General features: G+C 37.6%; 1 protein-coding gene across 1 annotated transcript in view; it reads left to right on the top strand.

Annotated features, from left to right (window-relative positions):
• Nucleotides 1–1,373: 1,373 nt before the first annotated feature.
• The window catches only part of LOC139974587 (ras-related protein Rab-10-like), a 23,526-nt gene continuing 702 nt past the window's right edge, over nt 1,374–24,197 (top strand). The window contains exons 1-5 of the mRNA XM_071981833.1: nt 1,374–1,576; nt 14,615–14,814; nt 17,304–17,393; nt 20,449–20,550; nt 22,495–24,197. The exon at nt 22,495–24,197 is cut by the window's right edge and continues 702 nt beyond it. Coding sequence (XP_071837934.1) covers nt 1,450–1,576; nt 14,615–14,814; nt 17,304–17,393; nt 20,449–20,550; nt 22,495–22,590 — 615 coding nt within the window. The 5' untranslated portion in view covers nt 1,374–1,449 and the 3' untranslated portion in view covers nt 22,591–24,197. The remainder of the gene's footprint in view (nt 1,577–14,614; nt 14,815–17,303; nt 17,394–20,448; nt 20,551–22,494) is intronic.

The raw sequence follows: 24,197 nt of genomic DNA, 5'->3' as shown, positions 1-24,197 counted from the left end.
CGGAGTGACCAAGTTCAATGCAGTCATATACCTAGCAGTTAAACAGTAGTAAAAGTGTGAGCTTATATGAAAAAATGCAAGAAGTTATTTCCGGAAAGCAACGAAGTATCCTCAACTTATATCACACCCCTCATGTAATCCGGCATGTAATCTTTTTCTTCCTTCCCCTTGTAACCGCCTACATGTCGGGGGTTTCATTCAGTCAGCTTGGGTCGAGTTATTTGTACGTTCTAGTTGCTTATTAGGTCCGTCAGTAGTCCTGCATACCAGTTTAATTTGTTACTTTTGAAAGATTTCTAAGACAATAAAAGGAAGCACCATTGCAGAGGGGGGGGGGCGGACAAAAGCTGGATGATGTCCATATCCTCGGGGAGGAGAGGCAACATGGTGCTATCATTGCCATAACTTAAGCTACAGTTGTGCAGTCTGTACAAGTTTACAATGTTGCCAATGTAAATAATAATAATAATATTTTTATTTATTTACTTTTTGTAAACCGTCTATGCGTGCGTGTGATATAAAACTGAAAGAATATATAGAAAAAAAACGGGGCACGTGTTCACACCACCCCTCCCATGTGGTGCCACCCCTCCCTATACGGTCCAACGTGGGTCTACTTCATAACTGCATTTGGAATCTGATTCTTTGGTTTTATAGTCCCATTTCGTAACAATCATCGATTGTAAGTTACCCCTTTGGCCACCTCCCAACTGTCCCTTCCCACGCCGTACCGGTTCCAATGAATAACACATTGGGAAAGAGGGAAAGGAAAGCAACACGAATGGTGTGCAAAATAGTGGACAGGTCAGTTGTGTTGATGATCCTTGGGGGTTAAGCCTTCCGAAGTAGGCCTTACAATGCAACGAATTGCGCAATCAGCAAACGTTATACTGCGTCACAGTCACACACAGCATTAACTTTTCACGTCAATGCCGTTTACCCTCCCATGATTTGCCTGACAAAAAGCTGTCGACAAATGGAACAAAAATATATGAAAAATAAAACCTCGCATATTACACCAGTCATGAAGTTTCCTGAAAACATAAAAGTTACATTTAGATGAAAAATACACTACACCGTTTACGATACGCTAGTATCATTCACTGAAGTTGTAATTGCGGGGAATCTCATGGAAGCCCGTAGTGCATGTGAAGTGTGATGCTTAGGCAGAATTAGTGATGCAAGTCTATAGCGCTATGAGTGAATCACCTGCTGTTGTTGAAGAATGGAAAAATTATAATTATAAAAACTAATAAATAAAAATTAAAATACTGTATTAACGGTTTTAAAATATTTAAATGATTATAACACCGAACTGTATGAGAATATGTACATAATAATAAGAGAATAATATTTACCGTCATAAAGGATAGCGCTTACTTTTGGACGAGCCTATTATCCCGGCCATGTTCAAGAGTGATACTAGTTATTTGTTGTTTAGGTCTCAGAATGGCAAAGAAAACTTATGATTTACTGTTTAAATTGCTTCTAATAGGTGATTCTGGTGTCGGAAAGACGTGTATATTATTTAGGTTTTCAGATGATACCTTTAACACGACGTTTATATCAACGATAGGTAAGTTTGATGAGGTTACAAGCCACGCCTAGAATGGGAACTTACTCGGATCCTAACGTTAGAATATTGAAGTAGGATAGGCCACTGACCATTGCATACTTACTCTGCATATAACTGTACTGTTTGCAGTTAGTTACTTGTACTCCCGGTTAATTTTAAATTTGACAATCCCCCTTATTTTCTGCCTTAGGAGGGTTCTCTTTGGGAAATACTTTGAGCTGTAACACAAGAAGCCAATAGATATAGACGTAATGTTTAATTGTCATAAATGGGTGTGTTGTGCTTTCATAGGCTTTGGCCTAATGATGACATTAGTCATAGAAACTAGCTTGGTACAGTTAGGCTACAGTAAGTAAAGTGTAGGCCTAGCTGAATTGTGCTACTGTTGGGCCAAGGCTCTGTTAGTTTATTTATTATTAATAATTCAAATTGGCACGAGTCTAGGCCTTTAATTACCTTATGGGCAGACATTCCAAGCTTCACAAGTGGAGATTTCAGTCATAGCCCAAAGTTTGACAATAGCCTAGGCTGCCAGCTATTCACTAGCCTACCATGTCCAGAGGGATTTAATGAACCGGTTAGTAATTGGACTTAGGGAAGGCTACCCAACATTCTGTAGGCAATGTAGTTTGCCTTCTTTTTCCTGAAATACCTAGGAAGGCTTGTCACTTGTAATTACCATTGAGATGGTAAGCAGCAAAGTAGTTTATCTAGCCTACCTAGCTTGGGAGTTTATTAAAGTTTACACACAATTAGCTAATGGTCATAGCAATCGTTTGTTATTGCGCTGGGCTATTTAAATCTTGGCACAAATTTAATTGTGATGCCTCAGAGTGTTCAGATAAAATCACACATAGCTTATACCTCTAGTTTAGGATTTATGGGTTTTACCACTTTTTTGTTCCAAACCCATCTCTGTTATGAATGAGCTGGTGAGCATTACCTTAGTGCTCATTATGCACAAATACCATATTGTGGTTGCCATGAGTCAAGTAGAAGTTATCCATCAGTTAACTAATGTATTGTAAGCCAGCTCAACAAAGAATGTATAGGTTGTTGAATTCTTTGTGTGGTTTTTGCACTTGTCTGGGTTTTACCCAATTATCTTCCCTGAAACTGTTTTACCTTTATAAACACATGCTAGTCAAGGATTCGTTATGTCTTGTTTTCTGTTGTTTTATTTGGTTATCTATGATAGATGAGATTTTTACTCTGGACTTTGTAACATCCCTGTGGTATCATACACAACTGTTAAGACAGATGATCAGGTTTTCTTGAATATAGAACTGTTACTTCATTTCACGAAAAGAGCATTCATGAGAGCAAATTCAATTAGGTATAAATCTCCATTGGGTTGGAAATGAAAAAAGCAAACATTGCATGCATCAAATTTGTGAGACACAAATTTTCTGATTGGATTAAACTGTTACTAACTCATCCATACCTCACAGGTGCCAAATGTTTGTAACTGCATGTGCAGAACTGGACTACTCAACTGTTAATTGTGCTTTTCTATTCTGGAAAAGATTTCAGTAGCTCTGTACATTTATAGTACACAGGCATGAGCTTTTTCCGCAAATTCACGGATTTTTGTGATTTCTTTGCTTCCTACGAGATTTACACCTCCCAATTTCCGTGAATTTCTATCAACAGCGTTACTGTATTATTTGATCCGTCATTCGCATGTTTTTCATTACCGATGGGTATCCAACCTGCAGGGGGAGATAAACTATTATCCTAAGTTTCCTAACACACTGTAGCATACGCAAACTGGGGCCAATAACGCAATTTTTCTCTGGATTTTCATAACGTTCCCAACATTATTGCAACGATATTTTCTAAGTTTCCCATGATATTTTAGTATCATTATAGTAGGGACAACTGAAGAGAAGTGTTGTGCTGTAGCTGCTGAATATTATTCCAGATTATACCTGACCATTGTGTACATTTTCTGAACAGTGACTTTTTAATGATGGGTCGCCATGATTGGAAGAATCAAGTACAGTGAAAACAACAGGCTAGGCTTGTGGCTTCAGTGTGCACATTTTGAGTGTGAACACTTTGCTTTGAGTGTTTTAATAAATTCAAAATTCTTTATAAAATAGGCACCAAAATGTTGTCCTTAAACCTCTAATTTCTCAGAGCTTTTGGGGCTTCCACCCCTGGACCCCAACCAGGGCTTTGCCCATGGACCCCACCACGGGGCCTAAGGCAGGCCCATGGACCCCACCTGTAACTGTGTCGCGCTGCATGCTTACTGACGCCTTCGGCATTAGTATCGTGTCACCCACAATGTTCAGTGATTTTTTTCTACCCCAGGCTCACATTTGAGTACAATGCCCATTGCAAACCAAGTGGATCACTGAAGACCTATTGGGAAGGGTACTGTAAACTGGGAAAGGCTAAGTGCTATATATTTAAATAAGTGTATTGAAATACCAGTCTTAATAACAAATGCCTTTTGGCAGTGTAAACATGTCCTGCTCATGTACAGAAATATGACATTCCATTTAGCAGATCTATTCCTTTGCATCAAATTTGTGAAAATGGTTGTGAACCATCGGTTTGTTCTGTATCCTGAAGACATCGCCTGTTGTAAACTTCACAGTTGCTGGGTTTCTATACCTAGTGTTCATTAGTTCAGGAAATGCTATCTCACATTCCACTTGCCCTACTTCCTTCCTCTACTAATGGAGGAAGCTGTGGGTCATTGTTCCTCTCATATATAGAAAATCCAGGAAAACAGTTGTTCTTTGCTGTATCATTGAATTCTTATCCATCTACATTACCATACACTAAATGTACACTATAAACTATAGTATATGTATATGCTGTATATATATATATATATATATATACCCTATACACAATATTACTATACACTATATGTTTGAGTTATGTCCATTTGTACCAGCGAGTCTTTCCAGCAGGGCAATAGAATCATAACCAGTATTAATCAGGTTTATTGTTATTCTCAGAATTAATTTCAGTACCTCTTTTCTTGGGACAGGAGTTTCCTCAAATCATTAACGTACACCTTCTAGTCATGTTTAGTGTGATGTGTTGCATGTTTGATGTAACTTCTGTCTCTGCATGGCAATGCTAGTCTATACTCGTAGTAGTTTCAAAAATCCTTTGTCCTTCCTTCCTTTCCTCCCTGTCAGTCAGTTTTCAATGCCATTTAGCATGGTAAAATATATCACTCAATCTGGTTTGATACAATGTGTCATCCCTACCGTACCTTTTAGTTTAGCCGTGCTGTAAGTTAAAAGCAGACATGCTGTATTAGTTGACTGTCAACTTAAATGTGTAATCAGTCACCCTACATTGGTTGGTGGAGGGGGGGGGGGGGAGGGAGGGAGGACTTATCAACAGAGGCTCCTGATTGTAGGTATGCTAGTGTCAACAAATTGTCTTGAACAATTTTGGGGATATACTTTGTGGTCATGATGGCTATATTGTAATCCCTAAATAGCCCTCTCAGTGAATGTCATTTTTATGTGTAAGTTTCACTACTTTCACTCTACTATAAATACCAAATAAGAAAGTAAGATGCATGTTGATAGAATGGCATGATAATCTTTTTATCTACTTAATGCCTCACTTGGGAACAGAAAATTTGTAATCCATAAATAAGTCAATATTCACTGTATCAGAATTCAGAGTGTCAATATTCACTGTATCAGAAAAAGACTGCCTGCAAAAAGCACCACTACTGACCAGCTAATGTAGGTGGGGTATATTTTATCAGATTGAATACCTTTGACAAGTTACAGACTGAACAATGCTTGATGAATCTACACATATTTTGTAAACCATTTGTCTGTACGAAGCTCTTCATTTTCTTTGAGCACTGATTTTTGTATCCAATATACAGTAAAACGAGTGGCGAATATGTGTGGTAAGAGATCAGAATATTAACACAAAAGTAGTTTGCCTATTACTAGTGCTACGTAATTTCTTTGAATGCATGTAAAGGATTGCAGCTATTTCAAATTTGAAACACTTCAGGTATTAGTATTACTTTCATTTTACATTGAATCAAGGTTAAAATCATGAGTTTATAATTTATATAACACCCTTAACTTATTGTTACATTTTTCCTTTGTTTTAAATTTAAACTGTTGACCTTATTTTTCTTTTGTAGGTTTTCTTTTCAAACTTCTACCTCTCTATTTCTATTCTATGTTGAGAAACTTGTGTCTTTACACCTCATGATATAGAAGTTATGTCTAGCTCTGCTGTAGTTTCATGTAACATGCAGTTCTAGTACATTCATGATGGAGTGCTATACAAAGTACTACTAACTGTACTTGTTTGACATACATGTGAAGTTAGTCCTGATCTGTGCAAAGTTCAAGTTATGTTTGAGGTTTGTGTGAGTATTATTAGTGGACTATTCTTTTCTCTTCTCTGACAGTTGATCATTAACTGTTCACATGACCTACTGTATTACCTTCCTTATTTTTTGTGTGCAAATAATTAGTTTCGTTTTCAGTACAAAGGAATACACTGATGAGCATATTGTAAATAGATTATTAGGTCTATGTTCAAAGGCTCCTGCAATAGTGTAAAGTCATCTTATGACTTCCTGTTGACTTAACACTTGTTGCTGATAAAGACGCCTTGAGCAGTATGGTAACTAGTTAATTGTGCAGATCCCGAGGGCAGCTTAAGAGATAAATTTTCAAGTTGGTTTTGTTTCCACAATTGCATTGTCTTATTCTGTAGAAGTATGTATAAAGTATACATGTAGTACTGTAGTAACAGTGCATGTTTGAGGAATTAATTCTTCTAAACTTGCAGTTGTTTTGTTGTTTCATTTCCAAACATCATTGTCATCTTTTAATTCAAGTCAGATCTTTTGCTCTTCCTGGTGAAGATTTCTGTCAGAATTGTCAAAGTGCTTAACTGTTTTCTCCTGAAATTTGACTTGATTTAAATTGAAATTGTTAGACATGAATCACTTGATGGTAACATGATGGTTAATTAATAATTATATAAGTGGATGTTAGATGTGATCCCCAGAATTGTTTCTATGAATTATGTGGCGTGTTTCTTTGTGGTAGAACCTGGAACCATATGATGAGGACAAGTGGGCCAGTTTGTAATTTATGATTAATACTTCTAGTTCTTTTGTCATGCAGAATTAATACATCAGCAATTGCTTGCTGTGTTGTAGAGGAAAACCCAAACAACCAAATTTTGCCCCTATAGTTTGTGTTATAAAAGCAATAGTTTTACATTGAAAGCTTTTCAGTATCATTGGTGTAAGTACGTTTGCCAAGTTAAGACTACCGTATTCATTCTAATAGAAGCTCATGGCCTTATGGTGGCACACATTGCATTTTTGTCAACTTTCCGATTTTTTTATACCCTAATAATAGCACACTTTAATATTTGATAAAACACTGAAGTTACTAAAGAAATAGCTGAAACATCATCACCAACAGTTTGGAGTCAATAAAGAGTTCAATATAATCATCGACAAGGACTGTCACTAACGCTGAAACAGTAAATTAATATCTAGAGTAAAACATTAACCAACAGTAAATAAACAAAGTAAGAATTAATTAGTGGCAAGGGCTGTCAGGTCAGCAACATTCAGTAATGTCGTCAAAAGTTTGAAAAATACATCGGTTGGCTTAAAATGCCATAATATTTGATTGAGTTCTGTAGGAAACCTTTTGAAACAGGCCGCTATTGTTTTTGGCTGGGATCAAAGGTCATTAGGTCACCAGAGGTCAAACTGTGAAAACCTTTTAAACACCATAACTCAAGAAGAGAGCTTTGATGAATCTCATGCTTGGCATGTTGATGCCCCATACGGAGTAGAGAAACCCTATTGAAATTGTTGGAGGTCAGAGGTTATTTGTGGTCAACATATAAGTCAATTTTGGTGAACATAGTTGGTCAGTTCAGTGTATTGTTGTGCAGGGGCTGTATAAGTCTTCAACTAACCATACTGTACAGTCATCCAGGAAACGGTAATCTGCTTCAAAGAATCGATAGTCTTTCTTTAACACACTCACAGCAGGCCCTAATCAGTTTTCACCCTCTGAGCTTCAAGGGGTCAATACAGTATCTCAAATGGTGGGAGGTGGTGGGGGGACTTGGCACAAGGGATCAACAGGTTATCTCATATGGTCTCAAAGTTGGGCACTTATGATTTATGACTAGATGACATTTGCTTAGCAATAAGTTGTGAAAGCATTTCACAGTGTATAAACAATGTCATGTACAGTAGAGCTCTCAAAATAACATTTATTAAAGGATTGGATGCATGGTGGCAGAGCTGATTTGCTAGCAACATTATTGGAAAAAATCACATCTATGTGTCTATATGTAACGTATGAAGACGGTTCTTTCTGGAGTTTGAAACATTTTGGAATAAAAAATGTGTACTTTAAATTTGTCACCAGTGAATGAAATGGTTGATGCGCAAAAGGGATTGCTACAAGTAAGAGCTGGAAATCTCTGATCTATTCTGGCTCTCCCTTAAGTGGTGGACAAATTTAACCCACTCGCTAGACTGCTAGTTCTACAATTAGTCAGATAGTTATTTGAAATTTTGATCAAATTGTATGGCACGGAATCACAAAGCCAACTGGCTTTCTGGTTGGATTTTTGTTTTGAGAAGTTGTTTGTCAGAAGCATCTCTTTCACATCGGTTGAGAATTATACTGGACAGGTGTACTTTAGAGATGGACGTGTCTCTCCTTGAACCACACCTACAGTAGAAGAAAATGTCAAAATGTAGAACCTGTCGTACCTGAATTTTACTTTGCGTTTTGGTTTTCTCGCTGAACAACTGGGACTCTTGATAGAATTAGAGTTCTGTCAAGTGTCAACATAATGACTCAACGTTCAGTGGAAATGTGCCATGTTTTGCCACACCCTATTTAATTTGTAGCTCAATATATTTCACCTTTAATTACTGTACAGCCTGAGTGATGAGGAAGTGTGTGTGTGTATGTGCAAGTAAAAAAGTGTGTCGCGAACTACTCCTAGACCGGAAGTCTGATCAAGTTCAAACTTGGTAGATAGGTGCCTGACCATGTAAACTTGTACCAATGTGATTAATGATGTCAAAGGTCAAGAAACCTAAAAATTTGATTTTTAGCTATTTTCTGCTTTTCAACATGTAGGAAAAAGTCTTTAACCCTCATGATGTGTAGAAAATGGTCAGATGAATATTAAAATAGGACAGGTTTAGGGTCCGGTCAATTGAGGTCAAAGGTCAAATTTGTCTAAACAGTGCAAAAAAGTCCATCACAAACTCCTCCTAAACTCAGTCTGATCAAGTTCAAACTTGGTGGTAGGTGTCTGACTATGACAACTTGTGCCTGTGTGATTGGTGACATCAAAGGTCAAATACCCCCCCCCCCCACCCCGACATAGTTGGCCATTTTCTGCTTGTCAACATGTAGGAAAAGTAGTTAAACATCAAGATATGTAGAGAATAATGGGACAAACTTCAAAATAGTACCTATGTGGTTGTTAAGGGTCGAGGTCAAAGTAGGTCAAAGGTCAACTTGGCATAAATTGTGCAAAAAAAGTGTGTCACAAACTCCTACACCGTAACTGTGTGAATAAATGACATAATTTTTAGCAAACTTAGGATGACAAGAGTAAATGCGTAAAGGAGATGAGATCTGTTAACTCCATGGATTACCCTCTTGTGAATACTTTGAATGGTACATACCGTTTGAATGTGTAATTGTCACTTTATAATGCAGTTGTTTACATTTTAGATAATGAATTCATTTGACCAATTGGTCACTGCAAAATAAAATTGAACCCTCGCCCCCTTGTTGTGTAATTAACTCGGATGCTAATCACTAGTTTGTTTGGCCAAAAGACAAGAGTGATGAAATAAAAATGAAGGTAAACCAGCAAAGTCGTGAAGTGTCTGTTTGCAATAGTCTTAAAACTCTGATCTTAAAACTGTGATCTTGTGTTTACTATACACTTTCTTTCCTCTCACAGTGTAGATGCTCTCTGCAGTACACACACATGTATTACCCTTACCATCTTTTAGTGACATAGTTTCTTGCCTTCCCACTGGAGGATTGCCTCAGCACACACCTGTCTAATTACCAGCAAAATAGATTCTCAGAGAGATTTGTTGTGAGGGTTTTGTTTTTGTTCTACTCTGCATTATGCTGAAAATGCCAACAGCAAAAGTTGGACAAAATTCTAACGGATATATGTGTCAACGGATATGTCTTCTAAATGGAATATCCAATTGTCTCTTGCTGGTGAAACTTCTTTGGATGGATCATGGCTTGGTTTAATCATCTAGAAATCTGTCTGTGTGTGTATTAAACTGTTGTGATGTTTTTGGTTTTAGTCTGCAACCAGACACTGTCCTGGTAGCTATATGTTCTCATGTGATGTTCACATTGATAGCTCTGGTCTTGAGTCTTGACTATTGGTTTCTCTCCTTGTCATTCGGGGTACTTAACTGTGGCATGTTGTTGCATCTTCTCATGTGTTCCATGAATTTCTGGAAGTTTGTGAATTGTGATTGTGAGCCATGTCATCTGTGTGTATAACTAGTCTTAATTGCATGTTGGGTAAAATAATCTGGTAATTTGCAATTTTTATGGAACAATTCATAGCATATTTTGTATTGAAATCTGTAGATTTTTTTCACATTTCTCTGAATATCTGGCTGCAGTTAAAACGTGCGCTTTCTCATCTTCCCTTACCTCAGAAGGCAGGGCAAAGTTTAAATGAGTAGTCCAGTGGTCTGAGATGTCCAAATTTCTGTTAGGACAAACAAAATCAGCTGTGGGGATTCTCTGGCGGTCGTTATGTTGTTTACAGCAAATTCAAGTTGCATTGTCACCAAATAGGTAAAATAATAAATTGGCATCATCCCTGATTCACCAACATATACACATCTCTCCTGTTCTGTATCTCCTACAGTGACATACTGTTCAATGCTAGTCATTGTTATCTTTGCTATGTTTTTTTCGGACAAGCAAATTTTGCTGTTTGCACAACCAAAATAATGTAAGGCCTGGTTGTCGGAGGGACAACCAGAAGATATCCTGAAAATTTGCCATGGAAGGTGTTGCCTCAGCTTCTTGATGGGGGAGAAAGTGGGTCTTACAGGAAACAGTACAAAAAAGTCAACACATTTTGATGCACATTTCGATTAGAGATATATATACATTATGTAGTTAGTCAATAGAAAATGCTCAAACATGATACATTCTTTTAGATGAAGGTTGTATCAAGTTTTGTGACCACTGGCTGTATATGCAATCATTCATCCAGTATGGAATCGCAACATGCTATACAAAATAAATGGTCAAGTTGTTATACATACAAGTGTAAAGATGTATACTATTTTTGTATGCAGGATCCATAGCATTTGAATGCAAGCCTTTGAAAGGCTCCACAATATTTAAACATGAAATAATTTCCTGCTATATCCTATATGCTCTAGTTTTTGTGATTGTAAATGTTGTCATACTTCTGTTGATGGAAAGGAATGGGGGGGGGGGGGGTTGGACCTGTGATCAGGACTTAAATTAGCCAAAGATGCTTACAGTCATATCTGGCAATGAAAGGCAAAAAAAAATTAAATAAATAGATGAAATGGACTATGCATGCAGCAATATTTTTGCCAGTGCAGTCTTCATACCACTTGCCCCCCCCCCCCCCCTACTAGGCCAACTTTTCAATCACCATAAAAAAAAATCATATTGTTTTGAGAAAGTGGGGAAAGAAGTCAAAGGAATAGGAGGGGAAGTGAAAGCCAGTTGTATCCTTGAAAAGTTGCAAAATGATGTGCCCTAATTTGCATGTATAGCACTCTTGATGAAAGTAGCTGCACTTTTAATGAAGTCTTAACAATATGGTTGAACCATTTCCTCCTGTTGTTTAGTCTGTCTTTTGCAGACATACCATCAGCGATCTAGATAAGAACAACAGTATGTTAACCTTTCCTTTCTTGTTTAAAATACAACACTGTTTTGGCTGATTGTGTCGTCCAGTGATAATTGCCCTTCAGTAGTATGCCTTTTGAAGTAGAAATGAAAGTTCATTGTGAATAGGTACACTGATTAAAACTTGGTTCATTTCTCTCCAAAACGATCTGCAAAACTGAAAGGCATACATTACTGTGAAAGTAATAGTGTGTTGTGAGTGCTGTAGCACTGCTCTGCCCATATCAATAGTTCCAGTGAACATCTCAGAAAGTTGAGTGCGGAAATGTATTTTGCAAATAATTATCAGCATGAAGCGTGAATTGCTTTCTCTACATATTGTACGTACAACAAACTGCATGATTTTAAAAGTGTATTAGATCGTACCCTACCCTTCCTGACATCAAGTGCATAGGATTTTCTACTGCACACATGTAATTGTGTTGTATCACACATATAAAAGTTTAGTCTGAGGTGGGCATATTTCACCCAAAGGAAAACAATTTCGAAAAGTTTGTTTCCCAGGGCCCTGTTGAACTGTTGGTTCATAGGGGAGCGAACATGCAAGTTTAATAGAAGCCATTTCACCTCACATCAAAATAAGCAGCTTCATGCTTGATCTCAAGAGGTCACCACCCCTTTGAACAGGCTTACTAGCTGTAATGCCAAATTGTCGTACTCTACATCAGTCACTGTAAGGGATGTTTTAGATGTACATATGTGATAGAAGTGAGTGAAATTGTCAGTTGATTGTGTCAAAGTCATTGCAAAGCTTGTGAAAGTCAAGTCAATGCCATGCATTAAATGACTTCCTGGAAGATTGGCATCTCTATGAAGAAACCTACATACATGTACACAGTGTGTACACATAAAGTTCAATACTTTCTGTGGGGTCTCATAATAAAAATGGTATAGCATTAAAGATCTGCTTTATTGGCTCAAATTATAGCACGCTATAGCTATGAAAGTTTTGTAATTAGGTAATCGACCAGCTACGGTCGTAAATCAACCTCAGGCTCCACAGTAAGCCTGCATTGCTTCTTAACACCATTAGGCTCTCTGTGTAAACACTGTGGAAATATGTTCATGTCTACAGTGTATTTAATCATACAGCGTTCACACAAAGACCCTCATACAAGAAGAAAGTTGTGGCAGGCGTTGCAGAATAATTGGTAAAAAGAGGTCATTTTACGAACAAGGCAGGTCGATTACGTCATCTCAAGAAACTTTTCCATCATAGCGTGCTATAGTTGGGTTCTATACAGCAGACCTTTAAGGATAGCTAGATAAATATAAGTTGTAAAATGCTCACTGTGATATATTGAGGGAAACTGGAAGGATGAATTAAGCTATTCTAACTTTCAAGATAATCACCTTTAAAATATGCTTATAGCTCTGGAATGCTTCTTTAAGTTGATTTGCTTGACAAAACTGCCGGCAAGTTTTTAGAATCTTTCGAAGGTGAAAGCCACATCCTCACTATATGTCTTGATCAAGAGTCAGGTGGGCCAGAAAATGAGATACTGCTTTGTGGAATATTTTTTATTATCATCCCAAAATCTTTTCAACTGGATGGTAATTTATTATAAGCCTTTACAGTGCATTTATGCACAGCTTTGTCTCCAGTTCAGACCTGGTGCCTTGATTATTAATCCATGGCTGTCCAGTTCATCTCTGTGTGGAGTGAACCGATCTAGTATTATCCTTTGTTTAGCTGTAGCCAGTATTCATCATACCATGGAGCTATATGTTTATAGCTCCATGATCATACAAAGGTAGATGCATCGGTGTTTGGTCATGTATTGAGAAATCCCATTGTTTAGGATACCCCTGTCTCCTTGTTTGTTAGTCAGCGGTTGACCCTTTGTAAACCCTTTGAAGTTGTCTTGATTCAGTTCATGGCACACATATCATTGATACAGTGTGTGGTGCAACAAGTTTCAAGGCTAAGTAGGGTTAGTACAATACCTTGTATGGATTTATGCACAATATATGTCCAGGATTGTAGCCAGTCATGTTAGTTACTTCCATTAAAGCACTACAGAATGGCTTTCTTACAGTCAATGTATCGTATACAACAGTACTGTATCCGTGTAACTTTGTAAAACAATCCATTTTCTTAACCGCAGGTCCTTAAGTGAGAAGCTCTTCTGATCCTTGCAAAGGATATTATTAATTGTTGCAGCAGTATGTTCAAAAGGTTTCTGAGTGCTCAGCAAATTTTGATTAACTCTTGCTTTTTTTTCCAACATTTGTTGTGTCAAACTGGAACAGAATGGAACACAGTTAGTGGCCAGATTTGCACCCAGAGCGGTATAAACTGTTAGAGAAGAATGGTGGACATTTTGTGAAGTTCAGAGGCTGTTATTTTTTATTGTTTACCTTAAGTTTTGTGGTAGGATGACAACAAGATGCTCTGTTGAAATGCCATCCACTCTGATAAGTAGTGTTTCCGAGGCTCGAGATCATGTGTACGATTATGTATTTAAGTTGATTGTGATTGGCGATTGTTACGTGGGTAAATCTGCTGTTGCCTCTACATGCTGCAGTAACAATAATCAGAAGAGCAGATGGGAAGTTTATGTTCCCACCATTGGTAAGTGTATGTCTGCTCTGGTGGTAGAAATGGGTCATGTATCGCAAACTTGGTAACACGTACCATGTGAAGTGTCCATCTATTTTGACTAAGTGTGAAGCATATTAAAGGGCAGTGGTTTTTCTCTCCCTCAAATATGCGTTGTGTATCTGTTTCGGCCAGGTCGGTTGTATCTGTAGACTGTATAATTAGTTAACGACTAATTCCACTTAACCCAAAAACTAACAGACCTGTCTTGTAGCCCATTCTGTCGTGTATACACTACTGGAAATGCGTGGATTCTCTTTTTGAATTGAGGAGGAGAGGGCCTGGGGGTTGGAGGGCTGGGGGTACTGGGGTCATTTACTGGTTAATTTTCTGTTTTTGTGTCACTTTAGTAATTTTGGTATGATAAAGATTGCCAGCATTAATGTTGGGGCCTCTCGAGGATAAGAAACAATATTATATCTTTCTTTTTTACGTTGTTAGTGATTTTATCTTTGTTTCTTTACATTTTTACAGGTATTGATTTTAAAATCAAAACAGTTGAGCTTCAGGGAAAGAAGATCAAACTACAAATATGGGACACAGCAGGCCAGGAGAGGTTCCACACAATCACCACATCATACTACAGAGGTGCCATGGGAATTATGCTAGTATATGATATCACACAGGAGAAAACATTTGAAAACATAGCAAAATGGTTACGGAACATACAAGAGGTGAGAACATAACATGGTTGTTTGAATTATTCAGGGTGTCAACAGAGTGATATTGTTGGGTTGGGTGGGTGGGCTGGGGAGGGGGTATCTCTTACAAGCATTTTCATCTGTTAGATACATTTGAAGGTGAAGATGTGTTGGGGGGGGGGGAGGAGGTGCAGATTAAGGGAGAAAGGTAGGCATGATAGTTTACATGATGTCTTTCTCTGCAAGAGAAAAAGAAGCTCCACAAGTGATTGAGCATAGGTCTCTATCTCTACTCCGTCACCTGCTCTGCCTTCTTCTTTCTGCCCCCATTGTCTTCCCTCCCCTGAAACTCCTCATTCTCCATGTCCAACCTCATGCCCTGCCCCCCCCCCATCCTCTTTAATCAGCAAAGAACATCTTTTGATGTCAGATTAAAATGGGACACATTGAGGTTAGTACAGTATATGTTGCAGGGGACTTTTTGTGATCAGTTGTGGACATATGTGTGTATGTGACAAGTGTACTGGATAAAAAGTAGCACAAACTTTGTTATCCTCTATCCATCAAACATTGAAAATTCTAAATATGCTTAGGTTCCTAAAGTGTTTACATTTTGCATAGCAGTTTACACATCTCATAATTTTCTATTTGTTAAATATTGAGAAAACAATACTGTGGTTTTGTGTACAATAGCTGCTATAGATACATTTTTGGATTTGTTGAGCGATAACAGATAAATTATACCCTGGGCTGTATAAATTGAAATCAACATTTTTGTGGTACCTTTGTAATGAGAAAAATTTGAGACTCCTCCATATTTCTTGAACTCCTGATCTATCAAGTTTAATATCATGATCTAAAGATCAACTTAATATCATCATGCTTTTATAGAATGTTTTCAGTTTGATGGATAAGGTTCAGTGTGTGTGCTACGTTTTCTTCGGTACACTTTTCACATACACATATGTCACACACACATATCAGTCCACAACTGATCACAGAAAGTCCCTGCAGCCTAAGCCTATTTTACTCGGCTTTGGCTTCCTTTGACATGTCAACACTTCTACCACACTACAATCATTCTTTATGGACATCAACAATCTTATCAACATATCTTTTGTATGTGTCAATGCATTAACAACTATGCTAGGTTTTCTTTGTGTTTTGTTTGGCCTCAGTGCTGCGACTAAGCAATAACTGTCTGAATCAACTCTGGGTAGTCCTACCGTTTTGTGTTCGCCAAAGTTTTATCGTGAAAGAGTCTGGCGAAATGACGTTAGAGAGAGTGAGAGAGAGTGCTTTGGTGTGACAGAGTCGTTGAGAGGTGTGTGAATCACAGGATATGAATGAGCCGAGATGAGAAGTAATTAATGCTGGAGACCAGAGCCAGACTCAGAGAGTGATGAAATAACAGGAAATATGAACTGGGAGTCTGAGAGATACAAAGTGGCTGAGCACTGGACATATTGTCATAAAGTATTTACATTATTGAACACTGTCAAGTATTTGTCAGATATTGCAAAGCTGAAAATAGGTATGGAGAAATGGTGATTTTATCTTGATGACTGCAGCAGTGTAATCGGAGTGGTTGTGAGACGAAGTTTGCTTGTACATGTACATCCTTACTTCTTAAACATTTTTTACCGTGGTTACTAGTATAAGAACTGAACATTGCACAACATTGTGATGAAAAATTATACGAGTAATGTGTAGTTCACTCTTCATTACATCATACTTTTAGTGTACATTACAGTATGGTACTGTAGTAATGTTCCTTGAACCATCTCTGTTGTTTTCAAACAATGCCGCTAGTAAAGTACTGCTGTTCTCCATCACTCTTATCCCATATTTATGTATTGTACATGATAACAGTCTGTTATTAAGACGCTGAAGTTTTCATTCAGTATTTTCCCAATATATTTTCGTCCTGAAAGGAACTGAAAGTGAGACTGCAACTGCTTGAAACCTCTCACAGTATGTACAGTATACAGACATGTATACATACGTACATGTTTACATAGCGAGGGCTTAACAATCGCACTGTATACAGTGGGAGTGTTAAGCCCTCGCTAATGATGATTGTAAATACTGACAGCAGAAACTTTAGATAGAACACACACATTTCATGTCTTACTGTACATATTTAATCTATGTTTAAATAATCAATTAGAATGTACAAATAATGAATCATACACAATAATGATTTTTCCTTACAGTACATGTTATTCTCTCTTCTCCCTACAATGCATTATGCAATCACACTCTAATGTAATAATCCCCCATTATTTCAATCCACCACCCCTCCCTGTTTTGAATCCAAGTAGTGGTGACTAAGAATGTTTGCTATGAAAGAATCAAAGGAGGTATCAGGCATCGGTCGCAAAAGTGATGTAAACAGTCAATTACATAAAACAATAAATTTATTTATTTCTTTGTTGGAAGACTTTTAATTTGCACAAAATCAATTTCTTTAACAGTGGACATGACTTAAAACATTGCTATTGTTTCTCCTCTTTCTGCAGCATGCAAATGAAGATGTGGAGAAGATGTTACTGGGAAACAAATGTGACATGGAGGATAAGAGGATGATCTCAAAGGAGAGAGGAGAGACTGTAAGTGTAAATTGGAATATTGGTAGCTTTGTCAGAAGTTAATCACTTTTAGTCACTTTGCTGGTCTACCTTGTATACAATTACATGGTATAGTTTAAACATTGGAACCAGATCACCATGGTCATGGTTTGAGCACTAGAAGCACCTTGTCATAGTTTGAGCATTAGGAGCACCTTGTCATTGTTAGACTCTTCCAGGCTGTCTCTCTTACTGGAACCGGATCACCATGGTCACGGTTTGAGCACTAAAATCAGCTTGTCAATTGTAAGACTCTTCCAGGCTGACTCTCATGCTGGAACCGGATCACCATGGTCATAGTTTGAGCACTACGAGCAGCTTCTCATTTGTTAGACTCTTCCAGGCTGTCTCTCATACTGAAACCGGATCACCATGGTCATGGTTTGAGCACTACGAGCAGCTTCTCATTTGTTTGACTCTTCCAGGCTGTCTCTCATACTGAAACCGGATCACCATGGTCATGGTTTGAGCACTAGGAGCACCTTGTCATTGTTAGACTCTTCCAGGCTGACTCTCATGCTGGAACCTGATCACCATGGTCACGGTTTGAGCACTACGAGCAGATTGTCATTGTAAGACTCTTCCAGGCTGACTCTCATGCTGGAACCGGATCACCATGGTCACGGTTTGAGCACTAGGAGCACCTTGTCATGGTTTGTGCATTAGGAGCACCTTGTCATTGTTAGACTCCTCCAGGCTGTCTCTCATACTGAAACCGGATCAACATGGTCACGGTTTGAGCATTAGGAGCACCTTGTCATTGTTAGACTCTTCCAGGCTGTCTCTCATACTGAAACCGGATCACCATGGTTACGGTTTGAGCACTAGGATTACCTTGTCATTGTTAGACTCTTCCAGGCTGACTCTGGTACTGGAACTGAAGACGTCATAGATCAAATCGAGGAAGATTTTCAGTTTCAAAGTTTGCAAACACTGTTCTTAAAGTGAAGCTGTGGCTACCTTAATTAATGATTTGCTTGGTTAAAGTGTGCATGGCTAATTATTGAGATATATTGGTGATACCATTTGTGTGGAAGTAGGAAACTTTGGTAGATGGATATAGGATGTGTTGCTAAATGCCAGTTAATTTTGCCCTTTTACCAGTAGAGAGAAAGGCACTGGTATTTTCTGCCAGTAGAAACTGAGAACATAAACAAAAGTTACCTGTTATCAAAGAATCAGCATGTTGTCCATACCTAACAATAAGCCCCTTTATGACTGCTTATTATCAGCAAACATAAACCTGTTCTCATAAACCTGTAAAAGTAACTGATGCATGATGCAATTCAGGAACTTGTCAGTCAGAACTTGATTTCATCCAGTAGCTTTCCTAAGCACAGTTTGGAGTTTATCCAGTAGCATTCTCAAGCACAGTTTGCAGTATTTTTGCAAGTGGTTAAATTTGTGAATTCTAGTCCTGTTGTTAAGGTAAGAACTTTGAGGTCTCATCATTAAAATGTTGGACTCTGGCTTCATTTGGATATCTATCGGTTTGTGGTGATTGTGACACCTAGCTTGCAGAATTGATAGCCATGTACTCAATATCTGTACATTCAATGTGGTCCAAGGGAGAGCTCTGGTATGTTTGGAGGAAACAAATAGAACCAAGTAAGAAAGAAGGCCATGGCACTCCATCAAGTGCACTTGATTAGTACTCTCTCGATAACATGTGTAGTATATACTTGTTTCTTTAGCAAAGGCCACTTCCTCTTCTTCATCCAGTGTGTACCATTCAGGAAATGAAAGTGTAAGCAGATTAAGAACTGTTTTGATTCAGGTTGAATGTTTACAGCATAACAGCAGTGCAGTTCTGTTTGCAATACACAGTAAAGCTTGACTGTAGATGCCGTGGACTACGAGTATAGATGTTGTGAAAGCTGGATAGGGATTTCATTGAGTACAAAAGAACCTATGTACATGTGTCAATAGGTGCAGTAGAATGTAATCCATTAATGGTCCATAAATGTCCTCTAAATGTTGTAATAATTTACATATTACAAACTACAAGGTTTTGTAAAACCTTTATTCTTCTACAGCCACTTGTTTGAGGCTGTGGGGAGGGGGTGGGGGTATACTTCAATCACTACAAAGTTATTGCACAATCTTTGCTTTGAAATTGTGTTTTTCAAGAGTGACTTTATGGTTGTCAAGAAAGATCTCAAAGTACAGGTAAGCTACAGTTTTTTAGTGGACAATGTAAATTTCAGGTTCGTCTACTCCGCTGCATCCTAACACCATTATCATCTGCTCTTACAAAAGAGTTCACAAAGAGAAGAAAAGGAAGACAGAAGCTTCAGTAACTTTTATATTTGATACAAAAATGTCTGTTGATGTAGGTCAGTATGTTGACCTAGCTAAATATGATTTCAAATAATGGAGCAAAATGGAAAATTTTGGAAACTTACAATTTGCTACTTATTTGCGTTTTATACTAACATGAATAGTGGCCTGGGTTAAGAAACGTTGGGGATCAGGTGGATTTATTAATCACTCACTGGTTAAATTTCATTTGAAGAAGACTATCTTAGTTTAATCAGATTGATGTTCTAATAATTCAGCATAAAATTGGGAATAGTTAAGTAAGATTGTCGGCCAACTGCATTAAGCATCTTTAATGCAGCTGGTTGGATTTCACACATTCTACTCACCAGAGCCACTCAAGATACTGGTCTTTATGAGGCCTGCTGGACATGACAGTGTTAACTCTGTGTCCAAAAACTCACAATGGGGGAACAATTTATCTGCAGGCTATGAAACATTGCCACAAAATGCACATATGTATGGCAGTCTTTAAAAGCAAAACCTATAATTCATAAACCTTAAGAAATACAATGCAAACTGTGAACACTAAATTTTTCCCTGACAAACAGACAATGGTGACTAGTCAGCGGTGACTGGAAAGCAGTGGACTTCTTCCTCGATTCTCATTAACCTTTGTATCCACTGAATACAGTGAATAAAGGCTTGTCAGTTCAATTGGTAGTTAAATCATTGCTGTACAACCTTAAAGCATTTTCTTCATCATTCTTTCCTGCAGATTGCAAAAGAAAATGGAATCAAGTTCATGGAAACTAGTGCAAAATCAAACATCAATGTCGAGACGGCCTTCATGACACTCGCAGAAGATATCTTGAAGAAGGTGAGTGGTGTATTGCATTACAATGTCTATTGGATGATACCACTGGCATAATAATGGCATACAAGCTATGGATTCTTTCATAGCAAGTACTCATGCAGTTTTCAAGCAGGAATCAGGTTTGACTCAAGAGTAGCACCAAGAATGAGAATATCATGCTGTCACCCGTTCTGTGTTCCAGTGTAAGAAAGTTTGCAGATCAATGGCAACAACAAAAAGGAGTTTACCCCTGTTCGACCTTGCAAGAGGTCCTACGGGGGATAATAATAAGGTTTTGTAGAAAAGACACTTTTTTTTTTTTCTAGGGAAAGTTGTCTATTATTCAGTCAGGGAAGATGCTGAGAAGTGAAGTATTTTTCAATTACATTGTACAGAAGCCATAAATAAACAAGTGGTCGGAACTGAAAAGCCAATTAGGGGTCAATGGCAACACTGTCAGTGTTGTTATATATACTGTTGTTAAACTTACATTGGGCTACCAACAATTCAAAACAGTGGAACCATTTCCTTCTTTTCCACACATAAGAAAAGAGGGTTGAAGTAAGATGGAAGATACCTTTGTTGTTAGTAAGCAGTTTAAATGGTGAATTCCAAACCCTGCTTAACTAAGAGTGAGGGGATGTACAGTATGTAGAATCCACAGCGATTGATGGGCCGTTGTTTGTGCCATTAATACACTTCTTGACTTCTAAAAGGAGTGTCCTAAATCTAAAACCAAGATGTCTTCTTCAGAATTCCAACTTTCATAAAGATATAACACCCTTATAAATGGGAATGGGCGTTAAGTACTATGCCTACCCACTTCCATAGCTGTCCAATTTCATGTGTGAGAACAAAGGATATCAGAGAAATTAAGTGAAAATTTGTATGGTAATTTGTTACATTGCAAAATGGGCAACTTTATATACAAGTCCAAAGATGTATAGCATTGTTTTTACATAGTAACAATAGTATTTATAAGAAACAAGTTCAGAGCCTTCAATACTGCTACACAATATTTAAACATGAAATTATTCCCTGTAGTAGTGATATTTGAGATAAATTCACACATTACATGCTTTCAAGAACTTGGTTTATAAACTTCTTTGCACAGTCAAAAGCGTGTTAGCTATTGAATCCTTAGTCACAAAACCTAGTAATTAGTCACTAATTAACACAATGGCATATTGGTTGTTGTTATTGCTCAAGTTTTAGTTTTAATTGTTCAAAAAGTCATTTAGTCTTGGTGGATCATAAAAAGCAGCATAAAAAACAGCAAAAGTGGAACAGCATCATCGTGTAGATATATAAAGATTGCAAATGTAAGCTGGAATATGTAGGTGTAGGTGTGAGAATGTATATGTAAGGTTGTATATATATGTTTGAATGTAGGTGTATAGTTGGGTCTGTGATGTACATATGCCATGCTAGAAGTAATACCTGATGCAAGCAGTATGAAGTAAACTACATACTGTCAATTTCTGGCTGCTTTCAAAGGCAAGGGGTTATCCAGTCCTGGAGGCTTCCTTTTCCAATGTTTGTGCTTAATTTTGCCCAAAATACATGACAGATAAACCTTTAAGGCCGCTCAGTACAGTATAGAATTTTCATGTACATTAAAGGTGGGCATCATAAATGTTCTTTGCAACTTGCGAGGAACAAGTTTGCCACCTCTTTCAGGGTTGTGGTTTTACATACCTTCATGTGATTTACATCAATTGGCAAAGAAGGTTGCCCTCTTTCTGTGTGCTTGAATCAGGTTTTTAATTGTTTAATTTATTTATTACTAATGTGTATTGTTTTAGGCCAACATACTTATTTTAATATGGAAGATTTAGATAAATTATATCTTATATCAGTTTTGGATAAGTGGAAAAGGTCTATAAATTCATCATGAGGAGATTTCTATCCACGTCTTTTGGAATGATTATTAATAATTATCATTATCTGGTGGTCTTATTCCGACAGTATCCACAGAAAGATGCCAGCTCATCTCCTGGCTCGATCAAACCAGGAGAAAAGGACCCAGGTGGCGGATCTGGAAGTAAGGGATGCTGCTCCTAGATGTATCCTGTGGAGTTTGTACATTGTGGATATGGATCAAGATACTCCTATATGACCATCGCCACCCACACTATATGGTGACACTCACCACCACTGTACCGGTGGTCATACCACCCAAGTATGAGCAGAGATACCACGCATGATGCTAATAATGTGACAGACTTTCAGTTGGCCTTACTAGGTTGGTGTAAATCAGTTGCTTAGGAAGACCTTTTTTTTCCAGTTTGGTCAAAATTTATCTCTTATTTTTTTTTCTTTTTTTTTCATTTCTTTTGTTTTATTTCACATCAAATCTTGTTTGTTCCATCCAGCCAGTATTTGTTAAAATTTGAGCAAGTGGTTTTGCTACCATAAAAAATTCCCCCCAAGGGGGCAATTGGAAATTGCGCAAAGAATTTTGAAGGGTTAACTTATCAGGCGAGTCCTTGTGCCGTATGTGGGATAATTTTGTCTTGTGTTGTTAATTAAGAGGGTCTTATCAGTTGGTCAACAATTTTGACAGCTTCAGTTTGTAGATGTGAATATCTCACCCAGACTCTCCCTAATCAAAGATGTTTGACTGTTATTAAATGACCCAGGAGAAAACATTCACTTTGAAATGTGTTGTTTTGAAAAGTTCTGTAAAATCTAAGAGCATGACAATGTACAAGATGTGTCACAACTGAGTATGTGTAATTGTAAGCTCCAAGCTTTGGGGGTCACATTCTTAAATTTAATAAATGATCTTACCTAAATTTATGCATTCATATTTAGAGATTAATTTACTTTTAGTGATGGTGTACATGTTTGTTGGGTGGGGGAAGAGTGGGGGGTGAGAAGAGGGGTACATAGACAGGGAGAATCTTGTGTTGTTATATGCTTGCTTAGTTTTAAGTTAAATAGAACTAAAAATGAAAAAAAAAAAGGCTGTGAAATATCTGGTAAGTTTGTGTAGTCTTGCATAAGTATCCGGGATACACCTGTATGCCGAAGTGTAATAACTATAAATAGGTATGATGTCAAACCTTACAGCATAGGTAAGAACAATTGTCTTGTCATGATACATTTTTTTATTTGTTTTTTTTTTTGTAAAGCTACTGATACCTTTCTCATTTGTTTCCAATTTAACTTGGACATCAAAACTAGAAAAAGCGAACATCTTGTTTAGGTAGAAAGGGTCAGGTGATCAACGATGAGATGATTCAGCAACTTTCGACAAAGTTTGTAATTGTGTTATCTCCATCAAACCAGCTCCTTTTTTATATTGACCAAAGGGGAATATTTCTAAAATGGTGTCAAGTGCTTCTTGGTGGAGTTAACAACAAAAAAACTCAAAGAAAGCCTACTTTGATTGCTGAGTAATTTGGTGTGCAATATTCATGTTACCAGTAAGGGGTAGGGGTTGAGGGGGGGGTTAGGAAATGGAGTAGGTGATGATTGCGTATAATCTTGGCTATGAAATAGCTCATTTATGTTTTGGATGCTTCCTTGTTTTTCTTTTTTTCATGTGCATTTTACAAAAGTGTGCTTCCTTTTTAGCTAAAAACAAGTCATTAAGTCTAATTGTGAAGAGGGAAATGCAGCAAATCAGCTATAATAATTAAGTATAAATAGGTCTACCAAGTTTT

This window comes from Apostichopus japonicus, chromosome 9 (genome assembly GCF_037975245.1).
Source record: "Apostichopus japonicus isolate 1M-3 chromosome 9, ASM3797524v1, whole genome shotgun sequence".
NCBI classification, from domain to species: Eukaryota; Metazoa; Echinodermata; class Holothuroidea; order Aspidochirotida; family Stichopodidae; genus Apostichopus; species Apostichopus japonicus.
This window is presented reverse-complemented; position numbering and strand designations above follow the sequence as displayed.